This window comes from Taudactylus pleione, unplaced genomic scaffold (assembly GCF_031769625.1).
Source record: "Taudactylus pleione unplaced genomic scaffold, aTauple2 ptg000768l, whole genome shotgun sequence".
NCBI lineage: Eukaryota > Metazoa > Chordata > Amphibia > Anura > Myobatrachidae > Taudactylus > Taudactylus pleione.
Window position 1 is genome coordinate 201,057 of NW_028285170.1, and position 19,700 is coordinate 220,756.

General features: G+C 45.8%; 1 protein-coding gene across 1 annotated transcript in view; it reads right to left on the reverse strand.

The window, feature by feature from the left end:
- LOC148476841 (uncharacterized) overlaps nucleotides 1-19,700 on the reverse strand; it is a 223,941-nt gene that overhangs the window by 116,791 nt on the left and 87,450 nt on the right. The window contains exon 16 of the mRNA XM_088457572.1: nucleotides 7,918-8,050. Within this exon, the coding sequence (XP_088313698.1) occupies nucleotides 7,918-8,050 (133 nt within the window). The remainder of the gene's footprint in view (nucleotides 1-7,917; nucleotides 8,051-19,700) is intronic.

Here is a 19,700-nt window from a genome sequence, read left to right on the forward strand (position 1 = left end):
ATGGGTACGAGGACCTGTGTATAATGTGGTGTAATGGGTACGAGGACCTGTGTATAATGTGGTGTAATGGGCACGAGGACCTGTGTGTAAGGTGGTGTAATGGGCACGAGAACCTGTGTGTAATTTTGTGTAATGGGTACGAGGACCTGTGTATAATGTGGTGTAATGGGTACGAGGACCTGTGTGTAATGTGGTGTAATGGGTACTATGTGTATAATGTGGTGTAATGGGTACGAGGACCTGTGTATAATGTGGTGTAATGGGTACGAGGACCTGTGTATAATGTGGTGTAATGGGTACGAGGACCTGTGTATAATGTGGTGTAATGGGTACGAGGACCTGTGTATAAATTGGTGTAATTGGTACAAGGACCTGTGTATAATGTGGTGTAATGGGTACGAGGACCTGTGTATAATGTGGTGTAATGGGTACGAGGACCTGTGTATAATGTGGTGTAATGGGTACGAGGACCTGTGTATAATGTGGTGTAATGGGTACGAGGACCTGTGTATAAATTGGTGTAATGGGTACAAGGACCTGTGTATAATGTGGTGTAATGGGTACGAGGACCTGTGTATAATGTGGTGTAATGGGTACGAGGACCTGTGTATAATGTGGTGTAATGGGTACGAGGACCTGTGTATAATGTGGTGTAATGGGTACGAGGACCTGTGTATAATGTGGTGTAATGGGTACAAGGACCTGTGTGTAATGTGGTGTAATGGGTATAATGTGGTGTAATGGGTACGAGGACCTGTGTGTAATGGGTATGAGGACCTGTGTATAATGTGGTGTAATGGGTACGAGGACATGTGTGTAATGGGTACGAGGACCTGTGTATAATGTGGTGTAATGGGTACGAGGACCTGTGTGTAATGTTGTGTAATGGGTACAAGGACCTGTGTGTAATGGGTACGAGGACCTGTGTATAATGTGGTGTAATGGGTACGAGGACCTGTGTATAATGTGGTGTAATGGGTACGAGGACCAGTGTGTAATGTGGTGTAATGGGTACGAGGACCTGTGTGTAATGTGGTGTAATGGGTACGAGGACCTGTGTATAATGTGGTGTAATGGGTACGAGGACCCGTGTATAATGTGGTGTAATAGGTACGAGGACCTGTGTATAATGTGGTGTAATGGGTACGAGGACCTGTGTAATGTGGTGTAATGGGCACGAGGACCTGTGTGTAATGTGGTGTAATGGGCACGAGAACCTGTGTGTAATTTTGTGTAATGGGTACGAGGACCTGTGTATAATGTGGTGTAATGGGTACGAGGACCTGTGTATAATGTGGTATAATGGGTATGAGGACCTGTGTATAATGTGGTGTAATGGGTACGAGGACCTGTGTATAATGTGGTGTAATGGGTACAAGGACCTGTGTATAATGTGGTGTAATGGGTACGAGGACCTGTGTATAATGTGGTGTAATGGGTACGAGGACCTGTGTAATGTGGTGTAATGGGCACGAGGACCTGTGTGTAATGTGGTGTAATGGGTATGAGGACCTGTGTGTAATGGGTACGAGGACCTGTGTATAATGTGGTGTAATGGGTACGAGGACCCGTGTGTAATGTGGTGTAATGGTTACGAGGACCCGTGTGTAATGTGGTGTAATGGGTACGAGGACCCGTGTATAATGTGGTGTAATAGGTACGAGGACCTGTGTGTAATGAGGTGTAATGGGTACTATGTGTATAATGTGGTGTAATGGGTATGAGGACCTGTGTATAATGTGTTGTAATGGGTATGAGGACCTGTGTATAATGTGGTGTAATGGGTACGAGGACCTGTGTATAATGTGGTGTAATGGGTACAAGGACCTGTGTGTAATGGGTACTATGTGTATAATGTGGTGTAAGGGGTACGAGGACCTGTCTATAATGTGGTGTAATGGGTACGAAGACCTGTGTGTAATGTGGTGTAATGGGTACGAGGACCTGTGTATAATGTGGTGTAATGGGTACAAGGACCTGTGTGTAATGTGGTGTAATGGGTACTATGTGTATAATGTGGTGTAATGGGTACAAGGACCTGTGTGTAATGTGGTGTAATGGGTACTATGTGTATAATGTGGTGTAATGGGTACGAGGACCTGTGTATAATGTGGTGTAATGGGTACAGGACCTGTGTGTAATGTGGTGTAATGGGTACTATGTGTATAATGTGGGGTAATGGGTACGAGGACCTGTGTATAATGTGGTGTAATGGGTACGAGGACCTGTGTATAATGTGGTGTAATAGGTACGAGGACCTGTGTATAATGTGGTGTAATGGGTACGAGGACCTGTGTATAATGTGGTGTAATGGGTACGAGGACCTGTGTGTAATGTGGTGTAATGGGTACTATGTGTATAATGTGGTGTAATGGGTACAAGGACCTGTGTGTAATGTGGTGTAATGGGTACGAGGACCTGTGTGTAATGTGGTGTGGGTACAAGGACCTGTGTATAATTTGGTGTAATGGGTACGAGGACCAGTGTATAATGTGGTGTAATGGGTACGAGGACCTGTGTGTAATGTGGTGTAATGGGTACGAGGACCTGTGTGTAATGTGGTATAATGGGTACGAGGACCTGTGTGTAATGTGGTGTAATGGGTACGAGGACCTGTGTATAATGTGGTATAATGGGTACGAGTACCTGTGTGTAATGTGGTGTACTGGGTACGAGGACCTGTGTGTAATGGGCACGAGGACCTGTGTATAATGTGGTGTAATGGGTAAGGACCTGTGTGTAATGTGGTGTAATGGGCACGAGGACCTGTGTATAGTGTGGTGTAATGGGTACGAGGACCTGTGTATAATGTGGTGTAATGGGTACAAGGACCTGTGTATAATGTGGTGTAATGGTTACGAGGACCTGTGTATAATGTGGTGTAATGGGTAAGGACCTGTGTATGAGCCTGTCTGGGTCACAGCGTCTCCCTATGTCAGTAATGTGTATCTGCTCTATGTCAGTCATACAGATATAATGGGACAATACCACCTTATATATGGACACATGTAGCTGCCCCTCTGCACATTCCTCACCTTTAGTTACAGGACTGGAGGAAGTTACATTATTGCTGGAACCATCTATGGTAATTCTCCACATTTTCTCACATGACAGCATTAATAACTAGTGTTACAGATGTTTGCATTATAGTAGGGATTGGACATAAAGAGAACATAGGCCCTCATTCAGAGGCGCTTGCAAAATGCAAGCAGTCGCTCTGAATGTGGGCGGCCGCTTTTTTTTTCAAGTGCGGCCTCCTGGTTGCTAGCTAAGCTATGGGTTACCATCCACAGCTTTAGCGACCGACCAGGTTGATGGTCAAGACCATCGAGGCTTGCGACGAGACCCTAAGGTTGGGTTTTGGCAACCGCAAGCCCCAGGGAGCTTCCTGCTCTGATCGAGCAGGAAGCTCCCCACTGACATCACTGCTGATGTCAGTGCGGCCGCCCACAAAACTTCAGGCGTTCCTTAAGGAACTCCTCCGTTTTTGAAACAACCCCCCGCCATGCCTACAAAACGGGGCGAGCTGTCGATCAACATTGACAACCGCCCCTTTTGTAGTAAGCTCCGGAGCGGGAGAGTGTCTCGCTCCGGGGCTTGCGCACGTGCAGTGCGCAGGGCCTAAACATCGACACACTTGCGAGCGGGTCTGAATGAGGTCCATAGTGTCAGTGTAATTAGCATTCGTCACACAACATTGTTTAGACCTAAGCACTGATCCCAGAACATCGATGGTTTCCGATGTTACCACACAAGACTCCCCTTCGTCTCCTCAGGGCTGGCTGAGCTGACTCCTGTTACTAATAGTGGTGGACTGGCTGCTGCTGTGCTTCATGCTCTGCAGTGATCACACATTGCTCTGCAACCCATGTGACTGGGCTGACAGACTGCGAGCTTAACCAATCAGCCGGGCACTCAGTCATTGGCAGGCAGTGCCATGCTGAGTGCCATCATCATGTCATAGACACAGTGACAGGCTCAGAGTGACTGCCCACCACTCCTGTGCTGCATGCCTGACTGATAACTCTCTGCATTAGGCGCGTTACACTGACCCAACATCGGAACATCACTAGTGTGAGGAAACATCGGAACCTCACCATCTTTGGGTAAACCATCGACCACTGAAAACAAACCATTGATGTTTCCGATGAGACACCATTCATTTCCCATCATTACCATATAGCTGCCAATAGTGTTAGAGCCACTCAGCTATATTTGGTGAGGTGGAGCCTATAGGTCCATTTATGGCTCATTTGTTTTCCATCATGATAAGTTGTATAAGGTTCAATCAGTCTCCAAATCAATATTTGCAAAAACAAACAAGATCCTATCAGACCTTTTCCTACAGTATCTTGTACCCGTGAGAGAAGCCCGTCCAACATAACCCTCACCGTATGTACGTAGCTGTGCTGCCTTCTTCCCGTGCAGAGATCCAATAGAGAGAGCAGATATGACTGGATATAACAGGCGTCCCTGCACCCAAAGGCCCAGCTGCTGTGCACAAGCTCCATCTGCGACCCAGGCCCATAGCTGTGCACAAGCTCCATCTGCGACCCAGGCCCATAGCTGTGCACAAGCTCCATCTGCGACCCAGGCCCATAGCTGTGCACAAGCTCCATCTGCCCCCCAGGCCCATAGCTGTGCACAAGCTCCATCTGCGCCCCAGGCCCATAGCTGTGCACAAGCTCCATCTGCCCCCCAGGCCCATAGTTGTGCACAAGCTCCATCTGCCCCCCAGGCCCATAGCTGTGCACAAGCTCCATCTGCGCCCCAGGCCCATAGCTGTGCACAAGCTCCATCTGCGCCCCAGGCCCATAGCTGTGCACAAGCTCCATCTGCGCCCCAGGCCCATAGCTGTGCACAAGCTCCATCTGCGCCCCAGGCCCATAGCTGTGCACAAGCTCCATCTGCGCCCCAGGCCCATAACTGTGCAAAAGCTCCATTTGCGCCCCAGGCCCATAGCTGTGCACAAGCTCCATCTGCGCCCCAGGCCCATAGCTGTGCACAAGCTCCATCTGCGCCCCAGGCCCATAGCTGTGCACAAGCTCCATCTGCGCCCCAGGCCCATAGCTGTGCACAAGCTCCATCTGCGCCCCAGGCCCATAGCTGTGCACAAGCTCCATCTGCGCCCCAGGCCCATAGCTGTGCACAAGCTCCATCTGCGCCCCAGGCCCATAGCTGTGCACAAGCTCCATCTGCGCCCCAGGCCCATAGCTGTGCACAAGCTCCATCTGCGACCCAGGCCCATAGCTGTGCACAAGCTCCATCTGCGACCCAGGCCCATAGCTGTGCACAAGCTCCATCTGCGCCCCAGGCCCATAGCTGTGAACAAGCTCCATCTGCGCCCCAGGCCCATAGCTGTGCACAAGCTCCATCTGCGCCCCAGGCCCATAGCTGTGCACAAGCTCCATCTGCGCCCCAAGCCCATAGCTGTGCACAAGCTCCATCTGCGCCCCAGGCCCATAGCTGTGCACAAGCTCCATCTGCGCCCCAGGCCCATAGCTGTGCACAAGCTCCATCTGCGCCCCAGGCCCATAGCTGTGCACAAGCTCCATCTGCGCCCCAGGCCCATAGCTGTGCACAAGCTCCATCTGTCCCCCAGGCCCATAGCTGTGCACAAGCTCCATCTGCGCCCCAGGCCCATAGCTGTGCACAAGCTCCATCTGTCCCCCAGGCCCATAGCTGTGCACAAGCTCCATCTGTGCCCCAGGCCCATAGCTGTGCACAAGCTCCATCTGTGCCCCAGGCCCATAGTTGTGCAGTAAAGGGAAATAACATGTTGGAATACGCAGTCCTAGAATATAGAGAAAGCTGCATTGTGACAGCTCTGCCTGGTCCATGGCTCAGAATACTCAGCTGCAGATGTCCTATCAGGCAGGTTCCATCTTAGCAGAGCGGCCTCGTTCTCCTTACATGTGTACAGGGAGATTGGTATATAGGCCTGAATCAGCAAGGATCGCAATTGCAAAGATGCACGCAGGCTATAGCTATATGATGTATACACGCAGGTTATAGATATATAATGTCTACACGCAGGCTATAGATATGATTTATACACGCAGGCTATAGATATGATTTATACACGCAGGTTATAGATATAGGATGTATACACACAGGCTATAGATATATGATTTATACATGCAGGTTATAGATATATTATGTATACATGCAGGCTATAGATATATGATTTATACATGCAGGTTATAGATATATGATGTATACACACAGGCTATAGATATAGGATGTATACACGCAGGCTATAGATATATGATTTATACATGCAGGCTATAGATATTTGATGTATGCACACAGGCTATAGATATGATTTATACATGCAGACTATATATATATATATATATATATATATATATATATGATGTGTGCATGCAGGCTTTAGATATATGATGTAGGCATGGAGACTATAGATATATGGATGTATACATGCAGGCTATAGATACATGATGTATACACGCAGGCTATAGATACATGATGTATACACACAGGCTATAGATATAAGATGTATGCACGCAGGCTATAGATATATGATGTATGCACGCAGGCTATAGATATATGATGTATGCACGCAGGCTATAGATATATGATATACACGCAGGCTATAGATATGATGTATATACACAGGCTATAGATAGATGATGTATGCATGCAGGCTATAGATATGATATACACATGCAGGCTATAGATATATGATGATTGCATGCAGGCTATAGATATATGATATACACACGCAGGCTGTAGATATATGATGTATGCACGCAGGCTATAGATATATGATGTATGCACGCAGGCTATAGATATATGTATGCACGCAGGCTATAGATATGATATACACATGCAGGCTATAGATATGATGTATATATGCAGGCTATAGATATATGATGATTGCATGCAGGCTATAGATATATGATATACACACGCAGGCTGTAGATATATGATTTATGCATGCAGGCTATAGATATAGGATGTATACAGGTAAGCTATAGATATATGATGTATGCACGCAGGCTATAGATATATGATGTATGCACGCAGGCTATAGATATAGGATTTATGCATGCAGGCTATAGATATAGGATTTATGCACGTAGGCTATAGATACAGGATTTATGCACGTAGGCTATAGATATACTATATGATTTATACATGCAGGCTGTAGATATATGATTTATGTATGCAGGCTATAGATATATGATGCATATACGCAGGTTATATATTATGTATACATGCAGGCTATAGATATAGGATTTATGCATGCAGGCAGCTTTGCAGTTGCGATTCCAGCACTGTGAAGGCCACAAAACCATATAATAAACACAGATACACAAAAAGCATCCAAAAAAATAAGAGGTTATAGCAGAATAAGACCATGGAAACAGGAAAGTGAAGAAGGATGTTTAATCTGCCGCATATGGGTCCATTCACAAAGTGAATACTCAAGAGAAAGGGGATGTGGGTCTACATTCAGCAAACAGCAAGGGAGCCCAGACTTGGGTGAAAACATGTCCTGGGTCATGGAGGTAATAAGATATCTCCGCCATAGCCGCAATATGCCAAATCTAAGACTTAACAGCAGAGAGGGAAGGGGCAGAAATCTTCCAAATTAAGGCAATCAAGGATTTTGCTGCTGACAAAATGTGTGCGACCAATTTTCTAGACAATTTGCTAAGGCCTGGAGGGGGTAGCACAACAAAAATATCCAGGGGTCTTTTGGTATCGAAACCTCCAGGAGGGAATTTAAAAGACAATGAACCAGGTCCCAGAAGGGGACAATATTCGGACAATTCCACCATATATGGATCATAATACTCTTGCGACCAACAATTGGATGAGGAGGACAGAAACATTTTGTTAAATTTCTCTGGAGTATAATACCAGCGATAATAATTTTTTTATGCTGACTTCTTGACTTTAGTAGCAATAGAGCTTTTGGCTATTCCCAGTCTCATATCGTCCCAGGCCTTATCATCTGGAGGAGGTCCAAGGTTCTGCTCCCAAGCAACTTCATGGGGCCTCAGAGAAGGGAGGGTGACCTCTAGAAAGAGGACATAACACTTGGAGATTAAGCCTTTGGACAAGGGAGTGTTTACATAGTTTCTCAAAAGGAGTAAGGGCTCGGAGAACAGAGAGTGCAAGAAGGGAGTGTAGAAAATGGCAAATTTGAAGGAATTCAAAAGGGTTAAGTGTCTGGGATGGGGATTTTTGTTGTAATTCAGACAAGGATAACCATTGACCCTCGTCGGACAAATAGGCAGGGAATTTAGGGCCTGATTCAGAGCCGTTCGCTATTTGCGGTCGTTCGTTCAAAAACAAGGGGTGGCTATTCAAATGATCCGTTCGCAAATTGCAGTCTGTTCACACCTCTAAGTCTGAACGAGCGAGCAAAACATACGCTCGTTTATTTGTTAAAAACGCCCCCTGGCCGCTCGCACCATACGTCATGTCCGCTATTTATTAGATTAATCGAGTACATCGACCAGCGTATGAACTGCTCGCTATTCTTGTGGTTGGTTTTTGCTACCACAATCTTGCGAGCAGTTCTGGCTATAAAATAACCCAGTGACGTGGTCAATGACGCTGCTGTATTAATTATGCACACCCATAAAACGCCCATTTTGACCTTTAAGCACGCCTGCGTTCGGATCTCCACTCCCCATTTTCAAGCACCTTCCCCTGTTACCACCCACATACGCCTCATTCTGTCACTCAAAATAGCAGGCATTCGCTATATTGCGAGCACATGAATTTCGGCCGCACTGACTGGTTCGCGCATGCGTATAACGATCCGTACGCATGCGCAGATGTGCGAACATCGCTCGGAACGAGCGTACTGCCGCTAGCGAGTGGCTCTGAATGAGGGCCTTAAATCTCACTCGAGACCAGTTACGAAACCTCGTGGAGGATAATCCAGAAGGGAACTGAGAATTGTGCCAAATAGGGGTCAGAGGAGATGATGGTGTGGAAAGATTCATCTTGAGAGAGTAGAAGTCCCAAAGTTTAGCATTAAATTTGAAAGTGGGGAGCAGTTAGATGCATAGGGTCACTGTGTAGGGGATAGACCCCATAAGGGTCAAATCTGGAAGATTGGCAAAGGCCAATTCAATATCAAGCCAAGAAATAGAGCCTCAGGGAGAGTAGGAAACGATAAGTTTGGAAAAATGGGAGGTCAGATAGCAGAGTATAATATCAGTAAGCCCTCTACCACCTCCTAGGTTTGACCTCCCCAAGGTTTTAGAGGCAATTCGCAAAAGTCTGTCATTATAAATAAAATGGATAAGGGCTTTTTTAATATTAATAAGGAATAAAGCAGGAACAGTTACGGGTAGGGTCTGAAAAAGATATAGCCTTTTTGGTTTAATAGTCATCTTAATGACTATGGGCCTGATCCAGAGCCGCTTGTAAGCGGCCGCTCGTTCGTTCCGACCGATGTTCGCACAACTGTGCATGCGTACGGATTATAATACGCATGCGCGAACCAGTCAGTGTGGCCGAAAATCGTGTGCTCGCTAAATAGCGAATGCCTGGTATTTTGAGTGACAGAATGAGGCGTATGTGGGTGGTAACAGGGGAAGGTGCTTGAAAACGGGGAGTGGAGATCAGAACGCAGGCGTGCCTAAAGGTCAAAACAGGCGTTTTAAGGGTGTGCATAATTAATACAGCAGCGTCATCGACCACGTCACTTGGTTGTTTTATAGTTAGAACTGCTCGCATGATTGTGGTAGGAAAAACCAACCACAAGAATAGCGAGCAGTTCATACGCCGTTCGATGTACTCGATTAATCTAATATATAGCGGACATGACGTATGATGCGAGCGGCCAGGGGGCGTTTTTATAAAAATTACATTCGCATGTTTTGTTCGCTCGTTCAGACATAGAGGCGTGAACAGACCGCAAAGAGCGAACGGTTAAATAGCCAGCCCCTTTTTCTGGAAGAGCGAGTGCAGATAGCGTCCGGCTCTGAATCAGGCCCTATGATCCTACCCATCCACAAAATAAGATGGTTCCAGGACGTTAAATTGGTCTGCATTGGGGAAAACAAAGGTGGCAAATTTTTACGAAAAGAGAGTCATAACAGGATGTAAGATGACTCCCCCGATACTTAATATTTTTGGGTTGCCATTTGAAATTAAAATTAGTTCAGAGGCATTCAGCCTCCCGGGGGGAACATGTAGCAACATGGCTTCTGATTTGGTATAATTAAACTTATAGCCTGAGACAGTACTGTTATGGTGGGTACACACTGGGCGATATTACTGAGCGACTGCACGATTACGACATCGTAATCATGCAATCGCTCAGTAATCGTGCACAAATCGTGCACTTTTATGTCGGAAACGACCAGCAATGCGCACTCCCGCTGGTCGTTTCCGACATTGTCCATCGCCTGAACATGCAGCACAATCTGACGACCTCGTCAGGTTGCTGCATGTTGGGGAATGGGGGAGAGAGCCCGGCGCTGAACGATATCGTTAATGATATCGTTCAGCAGCTGTGCTCAATGTCATGAACGACATTGAGCACAGCCTGCCGGGGACACACTACACGATATCGCTCAGGGAGCATATCGTCTAGTGTGTACGCACCTTAAGACTGAAGGGTGGAAAAAAGATTAGGGAGAGAAATTGCAGGTTGAGTCAGAGACAGGAGAATATCGTTCGCAAAGAGAGGGATCTTGGGACTGGTGTGTCCCACTTGCACACTGTGTACATCAGGATGGGATCTAATTTGAGCCACAAGTGGATCAATTATAAGAGCAAATATCAAGGGGGAGAGGGGACAAGCTTGCCATATGCCATTATGGATGCAGACTGGGCCAAAGGGACACCATTGATAAGGACCGTAGCAGAGAGGGCAGAATATAGTGCCAGGAGGCCAGTGAGAAAACCACCAGACATACCTAAAGCTTCAAGAACAGCCCTCATAAAACTCCAGGAGATCCTATCAAATGTTTTTTTAGCATCTAGGGAGAGTAAGATAGTAGGGGTTCTCCTGGAGTTTGAGAATTGGATAAGATCAACAACACACCTGGTGTTGTCTCTCGTCTGGCGTCCTGGGATAAACCCCACCCAATCGTAATGGATTAAAGAGGGGAGAAATGGATTTAAATAATTTTTAGGGATTACTACAATTCTGGCTTCCAGCATCTGAGGAGGGAGGAGATCACCTCGGAAAACCTTATTAAGGAGAGAATGGAGTTGAGGTATGAGCGAGTCAGAGAATTTTTTTTGTAGCAAATGGCTGTAAAACTGGGCCAGGAGATTTGCCATTTTTGTGATCTTTGATTGTCTGTTCAATCTCCGCAATAGAAATCTCAGCATTAAGATGGTCTATAGCACTGAGATAGTTTGGGATATTGGCTTTGGCCAAGTCAGAGATGAGGTCAGTGTGGGCAAGGGGGATGAGGGGGCAGGGTAGGGAGATAGGTTGTAGAGGTCAGCGTAGTAATCTAGGAAGGCAGCTCTAATAGATGTAGGATCGTGAACCAGCTGGTTGCGGGGATCCCGGGTTGATATATTTTTATGAGCTCTGGTAGAACATAGTCGAGCTGTCGGAATTTTATCAGCCTTCTTCCCCCTTCTCATAAAAGAACTGGCAAAGCCATTTAAGGCGTTTGGCTACTTGTCTTATTAAAGTAAAATAATTGTGAAGGCCGCTCAGCTTACTTGGAGTTCCAAAGTCCAAAAGATTTATTTGCACAAAGAAATAGAGTACTGCCCCCTCAACCTGCCCATGAGCGATTGGCACCAGCGCATGGCTTCAATTCTCAATGCACTAACTCCCAACAGTCACTGCAATACAATTTATAGGTTCACATTCACATAGAGCAAAAATACAAAAGTATAAGGCGCTGTAAGTGTCACTCCAAATGTATCCCAAGAGAAATAAAAATATCTATATGGCACTGTAATTTACTAATAATGGTCAATTATATAAAGAAACACTCTAAAATCTGATGCCCTGTACCAGAGTAGTCTCTCTGGGAACAAATACAATATATCCAAAAAAAGGGGGGTAGAGACAACCGGCGCATATGATGTGTGATACATGTATCTCTAATGAAACAATAAGTCTAAAAATATGTATAAACATAAATAGAAATAGAAATGGCCATGAGAGTGTTCTGTCATTTATACAAATACACAATTTAATAAACAATAAAATTGTACACAACATGAATTAATATCATAAGCTGCTAATTAGCATAGGCCATAAAAGTACAGGGTATAACGTTTTCCTCAGAGGTTCAAGACCCCATAGACTAGTATCAATCACTGTGTATGGTAGTAATGTATAAAGTTCCATATATAGTTACCGGTACCACTCTTTTCATATGTGGGAGAAATACATGAAGATTAATGTCCAGAATGGGTTAATAATATCCAGCAGCCTGTGCAGTCCCTTTAGTCTTTCAATCCCAGACAGCACGATGTAGTCAGAGCAGCTTTAGTATGAAAACTCTGGTGGTATTATAACCAGTAAAGTCCAAGAATGAATGAACACAGTCCAGTATAAACTCCAGTATGGGGAAACCTCTAATCTCTTAGCTGACGCGTTTCTCTGTCCCAGGCAATGAATTTCCCTTTAAAAAAGCTATCTGGGACAGACAAACGCTGGATACGTTTGGGACACTTGTCCTTCCTTATCCGGACCAGGAGTGAAAGCAGGAATATGGGGAAACACAGCGATTACACCCGCCAGCCATCACCCACTGCGAGCTTTCCTGCTAAAGACTGGACGGACTTCTGTCACAGCAACCTGGTAATATAACTATCTGCCAACTGGCCATTACCCGGATGCACCAAACTTCTTTCCATCACCTATTAGCTTGTGACGTCACCATTTACATCTGGTTCTCTATTTACTATTATTGGTGCCCGCTTATATGGACATACTAGTGATGCACTAGAACATCTTGTCAGATTTTGCCTGAATGCTATATATGTTTTTGTAATATTGTTATCATTGATATTTTCATATTACATACCATACATTTTATGCATCTTTATCAGGCCATATGTTATTATAGTACTTTAGATTTCCCTAGCGTTGTACAACCCTCCCCTTTGTATAACATGTTATATCTTATTAGAGGATGACCCCCATCTGTGTATAGCTGCTATACAACTCCTCACACATCACCTATCAGATCTACAAAGAATATATAACCACGCTATAGTGGTGATAATCACAAATACATATGGGTAAAATACCTTATTTATTAAAAAATATACAATATATTCTATTAACCTATCCTATAATCATAAGCATCCTATATACATACAAATGACATCAACCAATATGTATAGCAATCTGTGTGCGAATATATATAAAAGATCTGTTCATAGTTAGCTCAATGATTTGTTCAGTCCAGAATGAATGAATGAAGTTCAGTCCAGAGCAACGTGAGAAAATACCAAACGCAGTCTTTGTTAGTAAATATGTAAGTAAAATGATTGATAGAGCCGACTTGCGACCTCCCGTGTGTTCCAATACAGTCACTCACCGCCGGTATCCAACCACTGTGGTGTAATAAAGGGGCAAAAAGAGCTGGCTTGCGGCCTGCCAGATGACGCTCCTATGCGATTGTATCCCCTGATACCTCCGGTATACACTCTCACTGCTCTCCAGATGACGCTCCTATGTGATTGTATCCCCTGATACCTCCGGTATACACTCTCACTGCTCTCCAGATGACGCTCCTATGCGATTGTATCCCCTGATACCTCCGGTATACACTCTCACTGGTCTCCAGATGACGCTCCTATGTGATTGTATCCCCTGATACCTCCGGTATACACTCTCACTGGTCTCCAGATGACGCTCCTATGTGATTGTATCCCCTGATACCTCCGGTATACACTCTCACTGGTCTCCAGATGACGCTCCTATGTGATTGTATCCCCTGATACCTCCGGTATACACTCTCACTGGTCTCCAGGTGACGCTCCTATGTGATTGTATCCCCTGATACCTCCGGTATACACTCTCACTGGTCTCCAGATGACGCTCCTATGTGATTGTATCCCCTGATACCTCCGGTATACACTCTCACTGGTCTCCAGATGACGCTCCTATGTGATTGTATCCCCTGATACCTCCGGTATACACTCTCACTGGTCTCCAGATGACGCTCCTATGTGATTGTATCCCCTGATACCTCCGGTATACATTCTCACTGGTCTCCAGATGACGCTCCTATGTGATTGTATCCCCTGATACCTCCGGTATACACTCTCACTGGTCTCCAGATGATGCCCCTATGTGATTGTATCCCCTGATACCTCCGGTATACACTCTCACTGGCCTCCAGATGACGCCCCTATGTGATTGTATCCCCTGATACCTCCGGTATACACTCTCACTGGTCTCCAGATGACGCTCAAATGTGATTGTATCCCCTGATACCTCCGGTATACACTCTCACTGGTCTCCAGATGACGCTCCTATGCGATTGTATCCCCTGATACCTCCGGTATACACTCTCACTGGTCTCCAGATGACGCTCCTATGCGATTGTATCCCCTGATACCTCCAGTATACACTCTCACTGCTCTCCAGATGACGCTCCTATGCGATTGTATCCCCTGATACCTCCGGTATACACTATCACTGCTCTCCAGATGACGCTCCTATGCGATTGTATCCCCTGATACCTCCGGTATACACTCTCACTGCTCTCCAGATGACGCTCCTATGCGATTGTATCCCCTGATACCTCCGGTATACACTCTCACTGCTCTCCAGATGACGCTCCTATGCGATTGTATCCCCTGATACCTCCGGTATACACTCTCACTGCTCTCCAGATGACGCTCCTATGTGATTGTATCCCCTGATACCTCCGGTATACACTCTCACTGGTCTCCAGATGATGCTCCTATGTGATTGTATCCCCTGATACCTCCGGTATACACTCTCACTGGTCTCCAGATGACGCTCCTATGTGATTGTATCCCCTGATACCTCCGGTATACACTCTCACTGGTCTCCAGATGACGCTCCTATGTGATTGTATCCCCTGATACCTCCGGTATACACTCTCACTGGTCTCCAGATGACGCTCCTATGTGATTGTATCCCCTGATACCTCCGGTATACACTCTCACTGGTCTCCAGATGACGCTCCTATGTGATTGTATAACCTGATACCTCCGGTATACACTCTCACTGGTCTCCAGATGACGCTCCTATGTGATTGTATCCCCTGATACCTCCGGTATACACTCTCACTGGTCTCCAGATGACGCTCCTATGTGATTGTATCCCCTGATACCTCCGGTATACATTCTCACTGGTCTCCAGATGACGCTCCTATGTGATTGTATCCCCTGATACCTCCGGTATACACTCTCACTGGTCTCCAGATGATGCCCCTATGTGATTGTATCCCCTGATACCTCCGGTATACACTCTCACTGGCCTCCAGATGACGCCCCTATGTGATTGTATCCCCTGATACCTCCGGTATACACTCTCACTGGTCTCCAGATGACGCTCAAATGTGATTGTATCCCCTGATACCTCCGGTATACACTCTCACTGGTCTCCAGATGACGCTCCTATGCGATTGTATCCCCTGATACCTCCGGTATACACTCTCACTGGTCTCCAGATGACGCTCCTATGCGATTGTATCCCCTGATACCTCCAGTATACACTCTCACTGCTCTCCAGATGACGCTCCTATGCGATTGTATCCCCTGATACCTCCGGTATACACTATCACTGCTCTCCAGATGACGCTCCTATGCGATTGTATCCCCTGATACCTCCGGTATACACTCTCACTGCTCTCCAGATGACGCTCCTATGCGATTGTATCCCCTGATACCTCCGGTATACACTCTCACTGCTCTCCAGATGACGCTCCTATGCGATTGTATCCCCTGATACCTCCGGTATACACTCTCACTGCTCTCCAGATGACGCTCCTATGTGATTGTATCCCCTGATACCTCCGGTATACACTCTCACTGGTCTCCAGATGATGCTCCTATGTGATTGTATCCCCTGATACCTCCGGTATACACTCTCACTGGTCTCCAGATGACGCTCCTATGTGATTGTATCCCCTGATACCTCCGGTATACACTCTCACTGGTCTCCAGATGACGCTCCTATGTGATTGTATCCCCTGATACCTCCGGTATACACTCTCACTGGCCTCCAGATGACGCTCCTATGTGATTGTATCCCCTGATACCTCCGGTATACACTCTCACTGCTCTCCAGATGACGCTCCTATGCGATTGTATCCCCTGATACCTCCGGTATACACTCTCACTGGTCTCCAGATGACGCTCCTATGCGATTGTATCCCCTGATACCTCCGGTATACACTCTCACTGGTCTCCAGATGATGCCCCTATGCGATTGTATCCCCTGATACCTCCGGTATACACTCTCACTGGTCTCCAGATGACGCCCCTATGCAATTGTATCCCCTGATACCTCCGGTATACACTCTCACTGCTCTCCAGATGACGCTCCTATGCGATTGTATCCCCTGATACCTCTGGTATACACTCTCACTGCTCTCCAGATGACGCTCCTATGCGATTGTATCCCCTGATACCTCCGGTATACACTATCACTGCTCTCCAGATGACGCTCCTATGCGATTGTATCCCCTGATACCTCTGGTATACACTCTCACTGCTCTCCAGATGACGCTCCTATGCGATTGTATCCCCTGATACCTCCGGTATACACTCTCACTGCTCTCCAGATGATGCTCCTATGCGATTGTATCCCCTGATACCTCCGGTATACACTCTCACTGCTCTCCAGATGACGCTCCTATGTGATTGTATCCCCTGATACCTCCGGTATACACTCTCACTGGTCTCCAGATGACGCTCCTATGTGATTGTATCCCCTGATACCTCCAGTATACACTCTCACTGCTCTCCAGATGACGCTCCTATGTGATTGTATCCCCTGATACCTCCGGTATACACTCTCACTGCTCTCCAGATGACGCTCCTATGTGATTGTATCCCCTGATACCTCCGGTATACACTCTCACTGGCCTCCAGATGACGCTCCTATGCGATTGTATCCCCTGATACCTCCGGTATACACTCTCACTGGCCTCCAGATGACGCTCCTATGCGATTGTATCCCCTGATACCTCCGGTATACACTCTCACTGGTCTCCAGATGACGCTCCTATGCGATTGTATCCCCTGATACCTCCGGTATACACTCTCACTGGTCTCCAGATGATGCCCCTATGCGATTGTATCCCCTGATACCTCCGGTATACACTCTCACTGGTCTCCAGATGACGCCCCTATGCGATTGTATCCCCTGATACCTCCGGTATACACTCTCACTGGTCTCCAGATGACGCTCCTATGTGATTGTATCCCGATACCTCCGGTATACACTCTCACTGGTCTCCAGATGACGCTCCTATGTGATTGTATCCCGATACCTCCGGTATACACTCTCACTGGTCTCCAGATGACGCTCCTATGTGATTGTATCCCCTGATACCTCCGGTATACACTCTCACTGGTCTCCAGATGACGCTCCTATGTGATTGTATCCCCTGATACCTCCGGTATACACTCTCACTGGTCTCCAGATGACGCTCCTATGTGATTGTATCCCCTGATACCTCCGGTATACACTCTCACTGGTCTCCAGATGACGCTCCTATGTGATTGTATCCCCTGATACCTCCGGTATACACTCTCACTGGTCTCCAGATGATGCTCCTATGTGATTGTATCCCCTGATACCTCCGGTATACACTCTCACTGGTCTCCAGATGATGCTCCTATGTGATTGTATCCCGATACCTCCGGTATACACTCTCACTGGTCTCCAGATGACGCTCCTATGTGATTGTATCCCCTGATACCTCCGATATACACTCTCACTGGTCTCCAGATATTGAGATATTTAATTAATGATTTCTAAAATATATTTCACAAACAATCCTATTAGTGTATTAAATATGTCCCATTCCAATTAAATATTAGGAGCAATTACTTACATAAATGAATTCTGTGTTTAGATTAGGGTCTCACTCCTAAGATATTTCGTTATAGTATGCAATTATTCCAAAATACGGAATATTCCCATATCCAAAATACCTGTGGTCCCAAGCATTTTGGATATGGGAGACTCAACCTGCATAATATATATATATATATATATATATATATATCAGTCCAAACGCTTAGCACTAACACCTAAATCCCATCCAACAATGGTCGGTGCCCTCCTTCAGATAGATAACAGCATAGAGTAAGTAATTCCTTACTCTATGCTGATATATATATATATATATCCCTTGTATTTAATATATCTTTTTTTTAATTTTCACAAATTAATCTTTTATATAATGTTATAAATATAGTATAATTATTATACATTACAATAATAGGCAATTTTGATCTGAGTGCCGCAGAATTTATTTCCAACATGTGGAATTATAATAATATAGATTTTAACACATTTACTACCAGTTCTATAGAGGTGACAATGAACAGAAAACATTATACACAATAATTAGATATACAATATCTTTCCAATAGCAGGTGCTATAATTATTCAGTGTACAATACATTATTTATAACATATTTCCAATAGATCAGGGCTGGATTATAGATGGGGCGGTCACCTAGGGTCCCCCACACATTTCTCCTACCCAGCCTACTCTGAACCCTCCCTGACCTGGCCAGCTCTCGGCAGCATTGCAGTCCCTCCCACATACTTACCTTCCAGTCCAGTGTTTCCACCTTCCCCTCGGCCAGGGTGGATGGGATCAGCGCTTGTCTGGCTCCCTGCTCTCCCAGCCTCGGCCAGGGTGGATGGGATCGGCGCTCGTCTGGCTCCCTGCTCTCCCAGCCTCGGCTGCTGCTCAGTTATGACCGGTGACCATGTGCGGCTCCAGCAGAAGGAAGGTGGCCGCCGGGTGCATAATTCTCACCAATCGCGACCACCAGGGTCCTGACAGGTAAATGCTCATTGCAAGGACAGCGGCTGTGAAGGGGGGCTCTGGCTGGCAGCCTGGCACTGTAAGGTGGCACCTGGCTGCCTAGAGACCACCCTCCCCAATGGTCCCACATGTAGTATGCCGATATTTGTATCATTAGTAATATTATGGAGTGGGGAGGGGCCCCCCACAAGCCTTAATCCGACCCTGCAATAGAGGGCACAATCAGTAAACTAAAACTAACATACTATTTTGTTATATTTTACTATTGAATACAACAATAATAATTTATATGGTTCTTACAGTATAATGTACTGATAATCACAAAAAGTCACAATTACTATTTCAAATACACGTATTTACTAATAATTAGTTTTTAACCGTCATGTATGTAAAGGTGGTTTTTCCTCTGTTTGTTTTTCTTTTACCTTTCCCATTAGTTTTAATCTCATATACTGGAAACAAATCTATTTTTATCATTTAGTAAGTTATCATAATTAATAACTTATTATACATCATTAATATCTTACTCGCAAGGTTTTATCCAGGAACTATTCCTTTACAGCATTAGGATAATTTCATTTAGGAAAACATTGCACACATTATTCAAAAATAACACTTAAGGTGTATGTGTGTATACAGCAGGGATGGAAAACCTGAGGACCATATAAGGCCCTCGGAATCATTTGGTCTGAATCTCGGAACATTTTTTGCTAGCCTCATCTGGCTAGT